Source organism: Pipistrellus hanaki (genome assembly GCF_964339955.1).
Source record: "Pipistrellus hanaki genome assembly, chromosome: 1".
NCBI classification, from domain to species: domain Eukaryota; kingdom Metazoa; phylum Chordata; class Mammalia; order Chiroptera; family Vespertilionidae; genus Pipistrellus; species Pipistrellus hanaki.
Genome location: NC_140503.1, coordinates 80,851,338 through 80,871,436, shown reverse-complemented (window position 1 = coordinate 80,871,436; position 20,099 = coordinate 80,851,338). Strand labels below are relative to the sequence as shown.

Genomic DNA, 20,099 nt, shown 5'->3' with positions numbered 1-20,099 from the left:
GATAAAATATATACATTATGACATCAAAAATATAAAAGGAAGAGAGGAATAATGCTGAGTTTGATAATGGGATCAAACTTGAGTTGTTATCAACTTAAAATAGATTGTTATAGATATAACATATTATATGTAAGTCTCCTAGAAATCACAAAGCAAAAGCCTAGAGTAAATACATAAAGAGAAATAAATACAAGCATACTACTAGAGGAAGTCATCAAATCACAAAGAAAGAGAGCAATAGAAAAAGAAAGAAACAGAGAGGAACTATGAAAACAGCCATAAAACAATTAACAAAATGGCAACATCCCTATCAATAGTTACTTTAAATTTAAATGAACTAAATTATCCAATCAAAAGGCATAGAGTCGTTGAATGGATTATTATTTTTTTTAAAGAAACAACCAAACCAATCTATATGCAAATGGAACTCAGATAAAAGCTGGAGTAGCTATGTCAGACAAAATAGACGCTAAAACAAAGACTGTAATAAGGGACAAAGAAGAGAGTTATATAATAAAGGAGTCAATTCAACAATAGGATATAACATGTATAATATTTATGAATCAAACACAGGAGCACCAAAATATAAAAAGCAAATAGCAACAAGTCTAAAGGTAGAAATAGAAGTGTTATAATAATAGTGTGGGATTTAGTACTCCACTTATATCAATGAATAGATCATCCAGACAGAAAATCAATAAGGACATACTGACCTTAAATGACACTTCAGCCCAGATGGACTTAACAGATATTTATAAAATATTTCATCCAAAAGCAAAAGAAAACACATTCTTCTCAAATGAACATAAAGTATTTTCTAAATTAGATTATATATTAGTACACAAAACAACTCTTAATAAATTTAAGAAGATTGAAATCATATCAAGCATCTTTTCCTACAATTATATAAAACTAAAAATTAATTACATGAAGAAAACTGGAAATTTCACAAATATGTGGAGATTAAACAATATGCCATTTAACAACCAATTAATTATAGAATAAATTAAGAATGAAAAATACCAGGAGAAAAATGAAGATGGAAATGTGAGGCACCAAAATATATAGAATGCAGCAAAAGCAGTTCTAAAAGGAAAATTCATAGCAATGAATGCCTACCTTAAGAAACAAGAAAAGTCTCAAGTAACAACCTAACTTTACACCTCAAATAATAAGAAAAAAATGAAGCCGAAAGTTAGTAGAAAGAAGGCAATAGAAAAGATTAGAACAGAAATAAATAAAATAGAGCCCAAAAAGACAGTAGAAAAGACAAATAAAAGTAAGAGCTGGTTCTTTGAAAAGATAAACAAAATGGACTCATTTTTACCTGAACTTAACTAAGAAAAAAAGAGAGAGAAAACATAAATAAATAATAAATGAAAAAGATATTACAACTGATACCACAGAAATGTCAAAGTATTTATGAAACTACTATGATCAATTATCCTATATAATAAAAGGCTATTATGCAAATAGACTGAACAACCAACCAACCAACCAAAAAATCGGTCACTATGACGTGTGCTGACCACCAGGGGGCATGTGCAGAACATGGCAGGCATTGGCAGCAGGCAGCAAAGTGTAGACAATGGCAGGCATCAGCCATGAAACAGGTGAGTGGGGGTGCCAGCCACTCCATCAGGGCAAGCCTCTGGTGGTTACTGAAAATTATTCGCTCCCATGCTCTGTGGTCCCACTGGTGCGTGCACCTGCTGCTGGTGCCATAGCTGTCATTCACATCCACTGCCAGTGCCGGTCCTGCTCACAACCTGCAGCCGGCACCGGTCCTGATTGCTCGGTGCCATCAGCAGGTGCAAGTGGCAGCTGCTGGCCCCAATCACTGTTGAGGGCTTATCCATCGCCCCCTACTAGAGGTGATTGGAGTAGCACTCACCACTTGCACCCAGTGACAGTGCCAACCCCAATTGCTCCACATTGTCAGTGGGTGGGAGCAGGGCTGGTGCCATCAGCATGTGGGAGTGGCAGTGGCAGGTGGGGGGCTACTGGCAGACAGGGGACCAGGGGCCATGATGGGAGAGGTCAGCCAGAGGCACAGAGGATGAGCAAAGACCCGCTCCTGTACCCACAGTGGCCTCATAGCCCACAGTTTCTTTCAAGGTGCACAAATATATGCACTGGCCCCTAATTCCTAAATAACATCATCAATAGTTTCTGTGACTTTAAGCAAATCAATGTATAATGAAACCAATTTTACCATAGATGAGTTTATATAAACATAAGTTAAATTCCTAAAGCATCTCATTAACATAATAAAACAATGTTGAATGACATAACATTATTAGAATACCTGTTTTATATGCCAACAAATTGAACAATATAAAAAATTGATAAGTTACTTCCTAGAAATATATAATATCCCAAGACTGAATCATGACAAAATAGAAAATCTTAGCTGACTGAATGCTAATAAGGAGGTTGAATCAATAATTAAAAACCTCCAACCAACAAAAGTCCAGTACCAGATGCCTCAACTAGTGAATTCAACAAAATATTCAAAGAATTAATGTCAATCCTACTCATGCTCTTCTCCAAAACACAAAAGAAGGGAATCTTCCAAACATTTTATGAGGCCAGTATTATCCTAATACCAAAACCAAACAAAAATACTGCAAGAAGAGATAATCTCAGGTCAATATCTCTGATGAATAAAAATGCAAAAAATCTCAACAAAACATTTGCAAACCAAATTTAACAATACATTAATCCAGGGATGCAAGGATGGTTCAAAATCTGAATTCAGGCAATGTGATAGACAATATTAAAAATGAAGAATAAAAATCACATGATCATTTCAACAGATGCAGGAAAAGCACATAACAAACTTCAACATCCATTTATGATAAAAATTCTCAACAAAGTGGATATAGAGGGAACATCCCTCAACATAATAAAGGCCATATATGACAAGCCCAGAGCTCACATCACACTCAGTGATAAAAAGCAAAAGCTTTTTCTTCAACATCAGAAATAAGATAAGAATGTCCATTCTAGCCACTTCTATTCATCATAGTAGAGAAAGTACCAGCCAAGCAATTGATCAATTAAATAAATAAAAGGCATTCAAATTGGAAAGGAAAATAGAAAACTGTCAGTATTTACAGATGACATGGTATTTTGCATAGAAAACTTTAAAGACTTTATAAAAAAAAAACCTGTTAGAGTAAATAAATTTAGAATAATTGTAGAATACAAGATTAATACAAAAAATGTTACATTTATATACATTAATCATGAGGTATCAAGAGAGAAATTAATAAAACAATTACATTTATAATAGCATAAAAATAATAAAATGCCTAGGAATAAATGTAACCAAGAAGGGAAACACCTGTATATATAACTCTATAAGACAATGAAGAACAAATTGAAAGACAATATAAGTAAAAGGAAAGATTCTGTGCACATGAATTGGAAGAATTAATACTGTTTAAATGTTCCTACTACCCAATGCAAACACCAGATTCAATGCAATCTCTATCAAAATTCCAATGGCAATTTTCAAAGAAATAGAACAAACAATCCTAACATTTGTATGAACCACAAAAGATCCCAAATAGCCAAAGAAATCACACTTCCTGATTTAAAACTATATTTCAACTCTATAGTAATAAAACAATATGGTATTTGCATAAAAAAGATGCATGGGACAATGGAACAGAATAGAGAGTCCAACCACAAACTCTTGCATATTTGGTCAATTAATTTGTGACAAAGGAGCCAAAAATACTCAGTGAAGAAAAGATAGTCTCTTCAATAAGTGGTGTTGAGAAAATTGGATAATCACATGCAAAAGAATTAAACTGGACCACTATCTTAAACCATACACAAAAATTACTCAAAAGGGATTCAATATTTGAACCTAAGACCTGAAACCATAAAACTTCTACAAGAAAACATAGTTTGGGGCATAAGTTTTGGCAATAATTTTTTGAATCTGACACTAAAGGCAAAAGCAACCAAAGCAAAAATTAATTAGTGGGACTGCATCATATTAAAAAGCTTCTGCACAGCAAAGGAAGCCATCAATAAAATGAAAGTAAACTTACTGAATAGGAGGAAATATTTGCAAATAATATTGTTTGATAAGGAGCTAGTATCCAAAAATATATTAAAAACTCATATAGCCCAATAACAATAATAAAAAAAAAAACATCCATGCCAAAAACTGGTTTGGCTCAGTGGAAAGAGCGTCGCCTGCGGACTGAAAGGTCCCAGGTTCGATTCCCGTCAAGGGCATGTACCTTGGTTGCGGGCACATCCCCAGTAGGGGGTGTGCAAGAGGCAGCTGATCAATGATTCTCTCTCATAGATGTTTCTAACTCTCTCTATCCCTCTCTCTTCCTCTCTGTAAAAAATCAATAAAATATATTAAGAAAAGCCATCCAATTAAAAATGGGAAAATATGAAAAGATGTTTTTTCAAAGAAGACAGTTACATGACAGAATGCTCAAAGTTACTAATCATCAGGGAAATACAAATTAAAACCACAATGAGATATCACCTCACACCTATTAGGATAGCTGTTATAAAAAAAAAAAAATCTAGAAATAGTGTTGGTGAGGATGTGGAGAAAATGAAACCCGTGTCCACTGTTGGTGGAAATGTAAATCGCTGCAGCCATCATGAAAAATATTATGGAGTTTAATTAAAAAATAAAAAATAGAACTAACATATGATCTAACAACTCCATTTCTGGGTATATATGCAAAATCCCTCAAAACACTAATTTAAAAAGATACATGCACTTGGTGTAGAATAGAGAGGTACTATGATAACATGGTAGGAAAGAAGGACTGAGGAAGGGCTGCTTCTATACTCTAAGTGCCTTTTTGAAATTAGGAAAATATGACCCTTGCTCTGAGTAGACATATTTCCATTCATATAATGCCATGACTTGGCCAGTAAAATATTGGATGGATTTCGTCCTGACTGGACTCTCCAGTTGGGAGTTTTTGTATAGTATACTGAGGCAACACTCTTGAGAGAAAGTTTTTTGTTTATTTGTTTGCTTTTTATGACAGCTGATAGTTAAGCAAGCTTTTAGATCCCAAAGTTGCCAGTTGTTGGTAGAGGTGAGAGTGGCATGGAATGCAGTGAAGAGACAGGTGGATAGGGATAATTGCCATAGGAAAATCAAAAAGGAAGGGAAGGAGGTAGAGAGGGGAGAGGAGGAGAAAGGAGCCAATAGCTTAGTAAGAAAGTAACTTAGAACTTTGAGACAGTATTTGACCACACCCCCACAATCTTGAGCAGGGTGGAGTGTATGGGAAAGGGAATCAATTCAGAAACAATTTTAAATGTATTATATTATGTAACAAATGAATAATTGTATTGATGTTGTTGGTATCCAGGGTTCTTATGGTGGAAGGAGGGATATACAAATATGGAATCATAAAAATCAAGAAAGCATCTTGTGGGTTGGGTTAAATTGGAGGAAACTGGTGTGAACTCTTGATTTCTAAAACAAGTATGTGTGTATATGCATGTTTATGTATACATACATGCATATTTACACACATGTATGGATGGATATGTCTTTCTGAATACATAATTGTATGTATATATACATGTATGTATGAGCACACTTATGTATTTTCTAGCTTTGTTGGCTGAAAAGATTGGTCAAGAAGCAAAGATAACCCATTAGCTACAAGCACGTCTTGCACTCAGATCTTGGTCTTTCATGCCAATCCCTACTAAAAAAAGAGCCAAGACTCTCCAGAGAAATGGCTGACTCAAGGGTTGGGGCAGATGGGTAAAAAATAAGTCTGAAACTCCTTGTCATACCACAAAGTAAGGGATTGCTTGAAAGGTGTCATAGAATACAAGAGTTAGATTGAAGAGGCTCTCGCTAGACAAATCTGGGACAATTTAAGCACTAAACTAATTAAAGTACAGTAATGAATTATAAATAATTGGGGGGAAAGAACTTATACTTATGATAAAAAGACTAACAAGTAAGTGAGAAGGAAGAAATCTTACTTAAAGCAGAATAGCAAGGACCACCTGGGAAATGTGGAGAGAGTGGTAGAGTTGAAAAATCATAATTTTGCAACACCTTGGTATGGATTAGATCAAGCAGGAATTATATCATTGGATGCTAAATATTGGACAAATTTTGAGAAGGGGATGGATATTTACATGGTTTTAAAGCATTCCTACAAAAAATTCTCAAAATTAACATTATTAATGGTGGACAGATGGACACTGTTTGTCTCCAGACATGATATCCTAAAAAGGAAGAATACTACCTATGCAGTGTTCCTGCAGAAAATGTAAGATCTCAATCAAATCACAGAGGAAGATCAAACACAAAATACATGAATAACCTACTTGTAAAAAAAGGAATCTATTCAAAATAATATCATAAAAACAAAAAACAAAGAAAGGCTGGGATAATATTTCCAGATAAAGAGCTCTAACTGGTTTGGCTCAGTGGATAGAGCGTCAGCATATAGACTGAAAGGCCCCAGGTTCGATTCTGGTCAAGGGCATGTACCTTGGTTGTAGGTACATCCCCAATATGGGGTGTGCAGGAGGCAGTTAATCAATGTTTCTCTCTCATCGATGTTTCCCACTCTCTATCCATTTCCCTTTCTCTCTGTAAAAAAATCAATAAATTATATTTTAAAGATAAAAAATAAGGAAGCTAACTATATGACAATTAAATTCAATATCCAAATTGTATACTGAAAAAAAATTCATAAGTGATATTATTGAGACCATTGACAAACTTGGAATGTGAAAGGTAGATTATATAACTATATTTTATCAGTGTAAATTTATAAAGTTGATAACTATACACCAGTAATGTAACAGAATATACCTATGTTCCTATTAGAAAAAAATACAATGAAGTATTTAGGGATAAAAGGTTATGATATATTTAACTTGTCTTCAAATTGGTCAGAAAAAAACTATATTACTAAGTGAATAGGAAATTATAAATCAAATGGGCTAAGATATTAACAATAGGCGAACCTGGTTAAAGTGTACTATTCAATATTTTTTATTTTTTGCAATATTTTGTAAATCTGAAGTTATATTCTAATAAAAAGTTTAAAAATAGTTGCAATTTTATTTTACTTTTAAAAATATTTTTTATTGATTTCAGAGGGGAAGGAAGAGAGAAAGATAAAACATCAATGATGAGAGAGTATCATTGATTGATCACCTCCTGCATTCCCCACATTAAAGATAGAGCCAGCAACTTGGGCATGTGCCCTGAACAGGAATTGAACTGTGACCTCCTGGTTCATAGGTCGATGCTCAGCCACTGAGCCACACCAACTGGGAAGTTATCACTTTAAATGTTTAGAGTTAAGTGTATTGCTAGAGTAAAACACCAAAAACATGGCCCATGAATTCTATCTTAGAAAATACCTCTTGAAGATAATGAAAAATTTTGAAGTAAATAATTTGCAAACTGAGATCTCAGTATTTACTCTTCAAGCTAGATACCTTTGGCAAGAAAAGACACAGGTGAAAAAAAATAACAAAAAGATTGCTAGGGATCATAGAAAAGCCCACATTTTCATTTTATTAAATTAAAATGTAAATTCTACTTGTACTTTAATAAATTGTCTCTCTCTACCACGTCTCTCAGATATGAAGCAAAATACCTGTAAGGAAAATGGTATATTTTCAATTATTTCCGCTGCAAAATGTAATGATAACAATGTGTGCTCCTAATTAAAATAGGAACCAACTCATTGATACAGAGAACAGGCTGATGGTTGACAGGGGGCATGAGGGTTGGGGAGCTGGGTGAAAAAGGTGAAGGGATTGGGAAGTACAGATTGGTAGTCACAAAATGTTAATGTGGATGTAAAGCACAGCATAGAAAATACAGTCAATAATATCGTAATATGTATGGTACCAGGAGGGATATTGGGGGAACCACTATGTAAAGTATATGATTGTCTAGTCACTACGCTGTATACCTGAAACTAACACAAACTATCAATATATATAAAAGCCTAAGTGTCTGTCTGACCATCTGACCAGTAGCTATGATGAAAACTGATCACCAGGTGCAGATGCTCAATGCAGGAGCTTCCATCACATGTACTGGCCAGCAGCACAGACAAACCAACACTAGACTTCCCCCACCCTGAGCAATACTCCACCAAATTGCAGACAATGCTGCCAAGACTCAATGACACAAAATTTGGCTTACAGCCCAGCCCAGCCTGTAAACAGTCACTTTGGGCACTGAGTAATGATGTCACACAGCAACGCCCATCTTCCTCTCCCTAACAACTAGCCTCCTTGCAGTTTCTTCAGCCCAGGAACATGGTTTGCTTTATAGCCAGGTGGAAACATTTTACACTTTAACCAAATGTCTGTGAAGCGTTTTCCCATGCCTCGTCTCATTTGTTCCTCACAGAAGTCCTGGAGTAGGTAGATAGGAGACTTGGTAGAATCCTATTAGCTGGAAAATGGAGATTTAGAAAGTTTAGAAACTTGACCTAATGGACAATAAGTAAGAAATGGTGGAACTTGAAAATGACTTCAAGTTTTCTCACTGTGCAGAATATAGTCAAACACTGCTACAATTACATTTTTTACCCTTTGTTCTCCCTGCGTGATCTACAATAATAATCTGTTTCATGTTGATATTTACTGCTGTGTTGCTGACATTTGAAAGAGAAGTTGGAGTGCTTCAGTGAGCTGAAAAAAAGTTTAGCTAAATTAGAAAGCAGGTCTAATTAAGTAAGTTTATTATATATATATATATATATATATATATATATATATATACACACACACACACACACACACACATATGTATATATGGCTAAGTTGACTCGTGCATGGGCAATACATATAAAGCCTTCACTGGTGCCAATCACACACATGTGTTTTGATCTGTCATTGTTGATTATGAATTTGGTTGACACTTCAAATATAGAGAAAGGGTGAATAGCGATATTAAAATATTTCTTGTAATTAATTTCCTTTCAGTGTGTATGAATCTGTGCACTGGGTCGCTAGTACAAATTAATATTGAATGTAAACTATAATTGAAAAACAAATTAAGTGAATATATCATAGAAATTGTTTTGTGAAAAAGAATAATAATATGCATGTGCAAATGTTAGAGAATATATACTATGCATGTGTACCATGTTATATTTTGTTACTAATATTGGGTTTTACTTTTAATTATAATTTCCCATATTAGGCATTTTTTAAAACTCAACATAGTATCTTTCACACAAGTATGGAAAAGTGCTACCAAAAATAAAAATTTAAAATATAAAAAAAATACTCCCCCCACCCCCGACACACACCCACACAAGTATGTTTCTACCAGGGCATTAATCTTGTCCTTCATAATTAACTATTGCATTTTGCTTTCATCAGACTCTGAGCTTTGAGGTTTTCCTGTTGTGTGTTTTTAATGCCTAACTTCTCTGGAAAAATGTGCAGAGGTCATAATGAGGCATAATTATATACAGTATACTGTATAATTTTCTTTGGCCTTTTTCAGGTGCTAATTTAGCTATCATTTTTTTCCTATAGAATTATTATGAGAACTACTATTAAAAATGAAAGTCCTTTTTTCAGTTTTGGCATGATTTACATGTTCAGAGAGGGAATTTAGCAATGTATGGGAACATTAAAATAACCCATATTTATCTAGGAAGAAAATTAGTTTCTAAAACAGATTTTATTCCTCCACATTCTGCTTTTATGAAAAGTAAACAATTAATAACCAGCTACCTCTCCAGCCCATTGGTAAAATGGGTATCATCGATTATAGAGTATTGAATCATGATTCATTTTATTATTTAGATTAATTTTTAAAATAATATCCAAAGTGTGTTTACTGATTTAGCCTGATTTCCTATAACTTACTTATTTATCATATAATAATTGGTAATTACTATAGTGGGGCCACATCATCAAAGACTCAATTTTGTTTAAAAATATTTGAGTTAAGCCACAGGTGACTTACTGAGATTCTTAAGGGAAAAAGAATATTCTGATATTCATTCATTTTGAATCAATGAGAGTTTGTTCTTTTCATTTAAAAAACAATTACCTATTAAATATTATCTTATTTCTATAAAAATACCTCTTAACCTGTAAATAATCAGTCATTTTACTTTCTAAAAAAATATTTTTATATATATTGTAGTTTGCATGGAAAGACATCATTGATAGGAGAATAAGTCTGAACTTAAAACAGTGATAAAAAAAAAAAATAGAAGAGAGGCAAATCCTGTCCACGTACAAAAATTGCTTCCTGAACAGTTAAGGGATTTTCATTTTACAAAACCTATTGTAAGCATCATCAGTCAATTGAGATCAGCAGGGATAAGAGCACCACTATGAAGACTGATTTGATTTTCACACTATTTTAATGACAAGATAAATTTTAGAAACTTGGATTTTTTTTATATAAAAAGACACTTTAAAATAAATGAAACATATTTGCAAGCAAGCAAACATGCACACACAGAGAAAATTATTTGTTTTGAATTGTAGTGTAACTTGACCAACTAATAGAACCAGACTAATTCTATAAATCTTATAGAATTTTTCATAAACCAGTGACTAGAAAATACTGGGGTTTAAAGAGGATTGTATGCATTTTTTATTATATTCCTAATGCCTTCGATCATTTTAGTCTTTGAATAAAATTTGCCAAATAATACTTGTTTTATGCCACTAATGGACTATTTGTTTATAGGGAGTTGGGGTTTTTTTGTTTTGTTTTTGTTTTGTTTTTTTTAATGGTAGGTTAAGTGTGAGGACAAAGAAATGTTTTCATAATTTTAGTGTCATTTCTTATCAAATTGTATATTTATTAATTTAAAAATATTAAATGTAAAAATTAATAAGCATATTACTACATGTCTTGATGGTGTGGGGGAAAAAAATACCAATTTCACATCTGGTAACCCTAGTCCAAATCCCCTGTAAATAAATGAAGAAGGGGGAAAGAGCAGTGCCACAGTATCTAGTAGAGAGACACAAGAAGGCTCTGCCTCCACTTGGGAAAATTTGATGCTCCAGATACTATGCGTCTCTAGTCAGCAGGGGTGGAGTTACCGGGGCCAGATCATCAGAATCAGCCTTTTCTCCATTGTTAATGTGAGGCTGAGTTCTGTTGCATTTTACATTTGCTTCCTTTGACTTTACTGTTTTTTTCTGAGGAATGTACTCACCAGAGAGACGGAGCTCTTCCTGAGTCTGGAGCGTCTGGGGCTGTCCGTCCATGCCCAGGCTGTTGGTTCTCCTGTTCTCTGGAAGAGCTTTACGGGTTCGGGCCACTTCAATTCACTACAAGCCTCAAGGTCAGTGCAGCAAAACCTCTACAGAACGGACTAATTCGGGCGAGGGTGTGTCTTAAAGCTGCAAGTCCATTATATTATAAAGTAGATTTTCTGAATGTGTCCTTTAAATTAGTTAATTTACCTGTTTTTACTTACATTGACATGTTTGTGTAATTAAAACTAAGTATAAAAAATTTAATTTCACAGAAAAGTGTTCTGCATGTATCACTGTAATTTTCAATTTGTACTGAATAGGTTTAGTGGATGCTTGCATTCACCAGTCATGTTGAGTACATAAATGCACACGGCTGGGGCGGGGTTAGCACATGTCCTGGGAAAATTGCTGGCACAGGTTAAAGCTGCTGCAGAAAGCCATGCCATGTGATAACAGAACTAATGACCTTGCACAGGGATGTGATCACGTGCTAATCATTCACCAAACATTGTTTACGAGTGGTGATTCTTGGATTTAATTACGTAGACTCTGCTTTTAGATATTTATTAATGTGCATGAAATTACTACAATATTTTTCCAACATATGGCCCATTTGCTAAAATTTGTTTAAAATAGCAGTGATTTAATAACAAAATAGAAAATAATCTGTTAATTTGACTATCAGCAAATTTTGGCTTAAAGCATTTTAAAATTCTATTAATTTGACTATCAGCAAATTTTGGCTTAAAGCATTTTAAAATTAACAGGGTGTTAATTTTCACATATGGCATACGAACCAGAAATGTTGTCCATTAAATCCAAGGCCAGTTAAATCAAGGTCTGCAAAATCGAGGGTTCACTGTGGTTCTAAAATATGATGTCACAAGTGATGTGCAACCAATAACAAAGCGCCAGTATTCAGGAAAGATTTTTTTGTTTAAGCATGAATTAGACTGGCATCAAAGTTGCCCATTGAATAATGCCACTCCATCCGGTGCATTAAGATCTCCTCCATGAATCTTCCCTCACTGGAAATTGTTATTGATGTTTGGCAAAAGCTTGGAAATGTCTTACACATGTGAACATCTTCCAAGTTGCTTGTGTTGAAACAGAAGAGAGACAGAAAGGTTGCTTATGCACGCCCAGGTGTACTTTAAGACACAGGTATGATACTCTGCATATTGTCTCCTTTGGTGAGGGCCCATTACTCAAGGCACTGGCAAAACGCCTCTGCCACAGAAACCTCAGTGTTGTGGGAAGGACTGGCACACATCATTTTGTTATTTTACTCTGAAAACGCAAATACATGAAAAGCCTCATATCAATAGGCATTGTTATATGGGAGGTGTGTTGTTGCTCTTTAAGGAGGTGGGCGTGTCTTCTCTCTAGGCACGTGGTGGCGGGGAGGGGTGGTGCTGTCAAAGATAAACTGGGGGAAAAGGTAGAAACCTGTTACCTTCTGAGCATCTACTCAGAAAGAGGGCCCACCTGTGGCCACAGCAGGGTCTGGGAGAAGTACTGGTTTCCTTGGCAAATTCAGGTGATTTGTGATTAAGACTTAGAAAATGGAAGTGCATCTTAAACAATCTTTGATCAAGGTTTTGCCTTTCTTTGGGTTGAAAAATACATTTGAAACACTGGCTTTGAAATGGCCTGAATTTAAACTTCATTGGACCGCTTTAGAGAAACATTTAGAGAAAGAATTCCAGTTTATTGGCAAATTGAAGTGAATTTAGGTTGTGTCAATTTTCCTGATGGTTTTGATTGAACAAATGACTTAGTCTGTAATTGACTAACCCTCGAAATCAATCACAGCCATGCTGTACTAAGTAAACTAAATTTAAATCCTTAAACCAACCGTGGATGGGGAACAACCTTTAAATTTATGAAACAAAGCACACTTCATTTTACTAAGGGAACATGAAACAGAAATTGCCAATTCAATATATAGAAAGCAAAATATAACTATTACAGGTACTAATATGTTACGTTGATTTTGCAAATGGAAACCTATCTACCTCTAAGAAAATGGTGTCAGAATTTAGAATACCATGAACCAAATATGGAAAAACTCCTTCTGTCACTGGCAAAATAGAAATATTTTAGGCTTTGCGGACTATATGGTCTCTGTCACAATTACTTAACTCTGCAGTTACAGTGCAAAGCACAGACAAAATGTAAACATATAGATGTGGCTATGTTCCAATAAAACTTTGTTAATGACACTGAAATTTGAATATTATATAATTTTGCTATGAAATATCCCTTTCATTTTTTTCAATGATTTAAAAATGTAAAAACCATTCTTAGCTCAGTGCCCAAACAAAAATAAGCAGTAGGCTAGATTTGACTGACAAACTGTAGTTTGCTGACCCGGCCTTCAATTAATGAAACATGAGTTGTAAGAGTAAGTTGTGAACCTCAAGACCTATCAAGAATGTCAATGAGTCATTCACTCTTCATTAAAGAGTAGTTATTGAATGCAATATCACCCATGTGCTATACTTGACAAAAAAAAGTGTACCCTGCCTTGAATAATGAGACAACAACTAGACACAGCCTGAGTGTGGGTCACTGTATAAACCTGGCCTGGATGCCTCAGAAATGTCAGTTATGAAGGACCAAAGAAAAATTAAAGTGCAGAGACACTGTTCAGGAATAAAAAGACAAAACCTAAAAGCAATGCATGGACTTTGCTTGAATCATAGATTAAAACAAAAACAACTTTAAAAGGGTATTATTATGGTATCTGAATAAGAATTATCAAATGTTATTGTATCAAAGTTTCATTTCTTGCCATGAGAATGGTACTGTGGACTTAACAGAATAATGCCCTTGTTCTTAGATGATATATGCTGAAGTATTTACAGACAAAGCGCTCTGATTTGCAATTTATTTTCAAATAGGTCAAACACATAAAAAAGTGTGTGAGAGTGTGTGTGTATAAAGATGAAGCAATGTGGTAAAAGAGTAGCAATAAATGAATCTGACTGATGAGTATGCAAATATTGTTGTACTACTCATTCAACCTTTACCAGTATATAGGTCTAAAATCATTCAAAATAAAAACTGGAAATGTATATATGGGGAAAAAGACACCATGGTAAATTTAGTTGGTTCAAGTTAAAATAAATTTGAATATACTATATATTCAGTGAGATTCTAAAATAATACCAATTTCATTGGAAATAAAAATAATTTGACATAAAAAATAGCCAAATCATTTCAGTCTGTTTTCTAATTTTCAGTTAATTTATTTCCTGGAATTATAGCAAGGGGTAAAATTTCTAAGCTGCACAAACCAAACATAACAAAATCACCAAACTTAACTTCTCAAAAGCCCTGAATTTAGATTGTTCTGTTGTTGCATAAAACACATATTTGTTAAGTGACCAGAAACCTGAAATATTTTTCTGTTATTAAAACTTTCAAATACAAAAACACTACTTCTAGCAGTCAGAGCCACATAATTCTGCATACCATTTTGCTCACTAGAGTTTTTAAAATGTAGAGAAACTAGATAGGAAACAAAATTAATGGGTCATCATTTAATTTGGAGAAAACACTCTATTCGAGGACATGAAAGGCACTTTCACAAGAAAAACTGTAAACCTTTGTAGGCAGCAACCGCGCTTTAGTAGCCTTTGTATCTCTAATGCCAACACAGTGCCTCACACAAGTAGCCACTCAATGAATGTTTGTTGACTGACTGACTGACTAAATGAATGAATGAATGGAAGGGGTACCCTGCTTTATAAGGAAACAGGTTAGTTTTGGATATGATGTAAGATAAGCATTCAAGATAACTCTGGCACTTGACTGGGCCACTGAAGGAAGTAATGGATTCTTATTTGCTTATTTATTTATTTGCTTATTTATTTTTAAAATAATAGAATAAAATCTTAATATATTTTTAGAGAAAACTTACCATTTAAATGTTCAGATACTTTTCTACATGTATGATGATGAAGACAGTTCCTAAGTTTCAAGGATTCTGTCTGTTAACATTAGTCAGGTTGAAATAGATGAAAATCATGGCATATGAAGGGCTGTTGAGGGAATTATAGAACAGAAATCATAGCAGCTGGGAGAGGATGAGTAACTGGTCTCAATGATCTCCAGGGTTACCATGAAAAAATAAGGGTAGAAATTCTAGGGCAGCTTAGCAGGAAAGAATTAAGACCAGTGAACAAAATTAAAGGTGGGTAGGGGGGCACTATGCAGATTTTAGCAACCTAAGAAATAGCTTCTTAATACAGACACACGCGTGCCTTAGCGGATGATAAACCACTGGAAGTGTGTAGGCAGAGTTGGTGGGACCATTCAAGGGTAACTAAGAAGGTAGCACCTAAATAGAGCAAGAAATTGAGGCTATTCCATCCTTTTCAACCTGAAAAAGCATTGTACCATAAACCTGAAAATCATTCTACAAATTCAGTGTTAAAACTAGATTATTAATAAACAAATATTTTCAATATCTCCGTGTCTTCAATGAGCATATCACTGGTAAGTAAGACATCATGGTCTGTTTGTTTTTTGAATGTTTTACCAAGAGATGCAGACTTGGCATTAGTTAGTACCCAAGGAAAATTTAGGTTGTCTCAGTGTGTAAAATTATAGCACACCTCAACGGAAATCCAGAATGCTCTTAGGGATTTCGGACGCTAGAACTTTTTTCTCTACATTCCCAGGCCACTCTCCCTGTGATCTCCTCAAGACTAGCGCATTTTCTACAGCTACCTCCTAGTGAGACACTTATCTCTAATATCTTCCCCTGCAATTACCTTGAACTCTGCAACTAAATGCCTGCCTAAAACCCCTTGTGAATGAATTACTATCCATTCAAAAGTCTAGAATGATTCATCACTTTAGAAATATGCATGGAAAAGATTAGAAGGGGCATAAAAAATACAAGTAGCTATTAAACTGTTAGAATTATAGGTTACTATTTTTAAATGTTCTTGATGTGCTACTAGTAAAGTTTTAATGATAAGCAATACCAGGCACAAAACAAAAATGACAAAACTTCCTTACTGCCTAGCATAGCACATACAAAGGTCCATCATAACTTTTTAAAAGACCCTTCATTAAGTCTCCCAACTTACCTTTTCTCCTACTACTCCTGCAATAAGCGTCACTAATTTTCTACTCTCTAACTTTCTGCTCTCTTCTAGCCCTTTTCTTCCTCCCTGTCCTTCATCGTTGCTTCTGTCTTTGTACCTCGTTCACCTCTTTGCTCTTTCCTCACCTGCAGGACCACTACTGAGTCTTGTTTGGGCGCTCACTCCATCCATATGGAGGTACGTCTCCTGAGGGCAGGGCCTTTGTTCAGTCATCATTGCATCCCCTGCATCTAGAATAGTGCCTTTCAGATAAACGGCATTAATGAACTATCAGTTGAATGAATGATTGTCATTTCTGTGACTATATGAATCCACACATTATTTCTTTTTGAAATTTGGTATAAATTGGTCATATACTACATGTGATTTTCTAACTGTATTAGATCTTTTTCTAGTTTATATGTGTTAGTGTACATTTCTCAAAATAAAAAGATAAATGTCATCATATTACCTAATTCAATATTCCAATTCAACAAATTTTTTATTGAATACCTACTGTGTCAGGCACTTGAGTAGGTGTTAGAATAAAATTGGAAACTGCCTTTCACAAGAGCAGTAAAGACCAAACAGAATATTTTTAGCTAACTTCTTTTACACAAAATAAATACACTTGAAATCTATAATTTAAATAAAAAGAATAGTCAAATGTTCTATACTTTTCTACCATCTTCCTATAAAATCCATTCAAAAATTATATAAAATAAATAGAAGATGTACTAGGTATCTTGAAAGCCAACATTAAAAACATTAATGATAAGTATTATAGAAATAAAAAGAAAATCTAGGCTATATTTTTACTGGTTTAGGGGAACTGGAAATAAATCATTAGTGTTCCAAGATCTGTATAGTGATCAGAAGAATCTTGAAAATTGTGATGGCTTTCATTGTGTAGTTTCTAGTTTAAATAATTTTAAGCCTCTTATGCAATATAGAAGATATTTTGGAAGCTGTTGTATGTAATATTTGTTCCAGTCCAGATGCAATAATTTGGTAAAGAACACAGGTAGAAGAGATCACTAATTTTCCTTTTCCCCTAATAATCTATGTTTATTATGCCAATTTTAATTAGCATGCAATCTAATAGATTTAAGGCTTATATTTTCCACATCACTAGACATTGCAAACATGAAAGCATTTTATACTGTCATTATACATCAATGTTTGTACTTGGTTATACATATGTACAGAAATTATTCACACATCTTAACCTTGCTATTTCCTCCTTTTTAAACCACCCTAATTTTACCGTGAAAGCAGCTTTCTAATAAATGGTATAAGAAATACAGCAAGGCACACTTTTAAAAAAAAAAAAAGCAAACTTTTTTTCTCATTACCACCTCAAGAAGCATTAAGAAAAGCAAAAATGTTGTACATAATTTAATAGAATGTCACCAGTTTATAATATACAACACTATTTAGTTGTTTCTTGAAGTGCTGCATATATTATTATTTTAAAATAAATAAAGTGGAGCATTTAATAATTGCTTAATTTTTAAAGAAAAGCCAGTGTTTCTTCTCTATGCTGCAATCAAATCAAAGGTTGCCCCTTTAGGTAAAATTCTTTCACTAAACATAGGCATCGTACCATTACAAAGAAATTTCCTATTGAAACATGAACTTGGTCAAGTACTGGCAGGGGCTCATTCCAGACAGGTGAATGTAATGGACCATCAAATTGGTGAGCTGCAGAGCTTTAGAGAGCAGATGGGGAGGGGACAAGGCAAACGAAAGTCTTGCTGGCGATGGGGGTGGTAGAGGTAGCTTGGGACAGGAATCCATGGGAGAACAAGCAGCTCGCTGAGCTTCAGAGGGTCACCTACAGAGAGCCAGCGCACACGTCAGGGTCACGAGGCCACGTGGACAAACCGCACTCAAGGAAGCATCGTCCTGGGAGAGGCCGGTAACAAACGGCAGTGGTGGGATGGAACGGCGGAGCCCGTCCGGGGTGGGAGTGTGAGGCCACCCCTGAGCTGCAGCCGGGCTAATCTACAAGAAACAAAAACAGGTTTCAGAAATGTTCGCTTCATCTATAAAACCCCGACCTTTGAGGAATCAGGAAGGCTGCCATTTTGGGAATGTTAATGTTCTGAAATAAAAGGATACATAAATTAAAGTGATTTTAATAGCCCGAGTTTCACATTACTGATTAAAAAAAAAAATGTTTCGGAATCAATGAGAAAAATACATTTTTTAAAAGACATGGTTTTAAAGAAAAAGCATCAAGTTTTACTTTTCCTCTGGATCTCGTTTACTCTTTTGCTTGTGGACTCAGTTTCAAACACTCCAGGGAGCTTCAACTCTCCACGAAAACCCGAGGCTGCCACCCTGACTGGGTGGATAGAGCTCAGTGGATAGAGCGTCGGCCTGCGGACTGAAGGGTCCCAGGTTCGATTCCGGTCAAGGGCATGTACTTTGGTTGCGGGCACATTCCTATTGGGAAGTGTGCAGGAGGCAGCTGATTGATGCTTCTCTCTCGTTGATGTTTCTAGCTCTCTCTCCATCTCCCTTCCTCTCTGTAAAAAGTCAGTATGTGTGACAATGGATTTGCACAATTCCACTATTATATGGTGGTGAAATATTCATAACATTGTGATCATTCCAAATGTCTCAGCCCCTTCCTGTGAGAGGGTATAACTGGGGCTTCTAGTTCAAATAGGAACACATTTCATTTAAGGTGCAGACAACATCGCACAAATGAGAACAACTCGATTATTTCTGTGCATCTCGTGGCTCTGACACATGTTCAAACTCAATTGGTTCCGCCTATGTCTAAGTGACTCAAAGCAACCTATCGAATGTGAGGAACAAATAAATTCCAGGTTTAGGCAATGCGGGATGCAATTACTTAAGGGCGTCGCATCAAATAAAGCAGGCTTTTGCTTGTCAGGGTTTGAGTTCTGAATCCTGATGCCAGGTTGCTTTATTGTCCTTTTAGAACTACACATTCCTTTTCTTTGTCTTGCTCTTTCTCGAAAACCTTACAACCTGTTTAAGAGACAGAAAATATCTAGCTAATATAGTTTGACTGGAGCCACAGGAAATCTGGGAGAGAAGGCAGGTTGAAGAACAGGGAGAGACAACAAGAACAGATGGGATGAAATTTGGTAGAGTAAAATACTGCAGTGACTCAAGCAAGAGCATGGTGCATTGTTCAAATGCTGAGGACATGAGTCATTTGAAATCTGGCCACTGAGTAGTGAATCCTCAGGTAAGGCAAATCTGATCGCACTAAATGCCGTTATTTAAATTCTCTCTGGGTAATCAGTTCTTTCATCTTGGCCCACTTAGAAATGGACAGGCCAAATTGGCTGAGACACAGATCTGGTGTGTGTGTGTGTGTGTGTGTGTGTGTGTGTGTGTGTGATGGGTGATGCCCAATAAAATCTTCATTATTTATCGTGACAAATCTAGTTATTCAGAAGTGCTGGATAATTTAAAAAAAAATACTTCACATACAGCAGAACCTTGATTTATTGAAGTGATTTCAAAGGTAAACTTGATAAAATTAGACCTGTGCTGTTTAGTGAAAAATGAATGTACTGTCACCAAGAGTAGTCTCTTAAGCCTGCTTGGCCAGCTTTGGATCACATTAAACACGTATGTCAATCCGATTAGTAGGATGAAATGTGTGGCGCATACATGAGAACAGGTTGCTCTTACAGCTTCCTCAGTGTGTGGAAACTGAGCAGCAGCACTTTTGATTAAACATGTGTGCACTTGAGCACACTGGCT

General features: G+C 35.1%; 1 protein-coding gene and 1 long non-coding RNA gene across 12 annotated transcripts in view; one reads left to right on the top strand and one right to left on the bottom strand.

Annotated features, from left to right (window-relative positions):
- LOC311618090 overlaps positions 1-20,099 on the top strand; it is a 474,169-nt gene that overhangs the window by 291,736 nt on the left and 162,334 nt on the right. The window lies entirely within an intron of this gene.
- AKAP6 (A-kinase anchoring protein 6) overlaps positions 13,967-20,099 on the bottom strand; it is a 456,973-nt gene continuing 450,840 nt past the window's right edge. For all 8 annotated transcript variants that reach the window (XM_084874316.1, XM_084874310.1, XM_084874315.1 and 5 more), the window contains one exon: positions 13,967-18,353. In XM_084874316.1, coding sequence (XP_084730442.1) covers positions 18,349-18,353 — 5 coding nt within the window. In that variant the 3' untranslated portion in view covers positions 13,967-18,348. The remainder of the gene's footprint in view (positions 18,354-20,099) is intronic.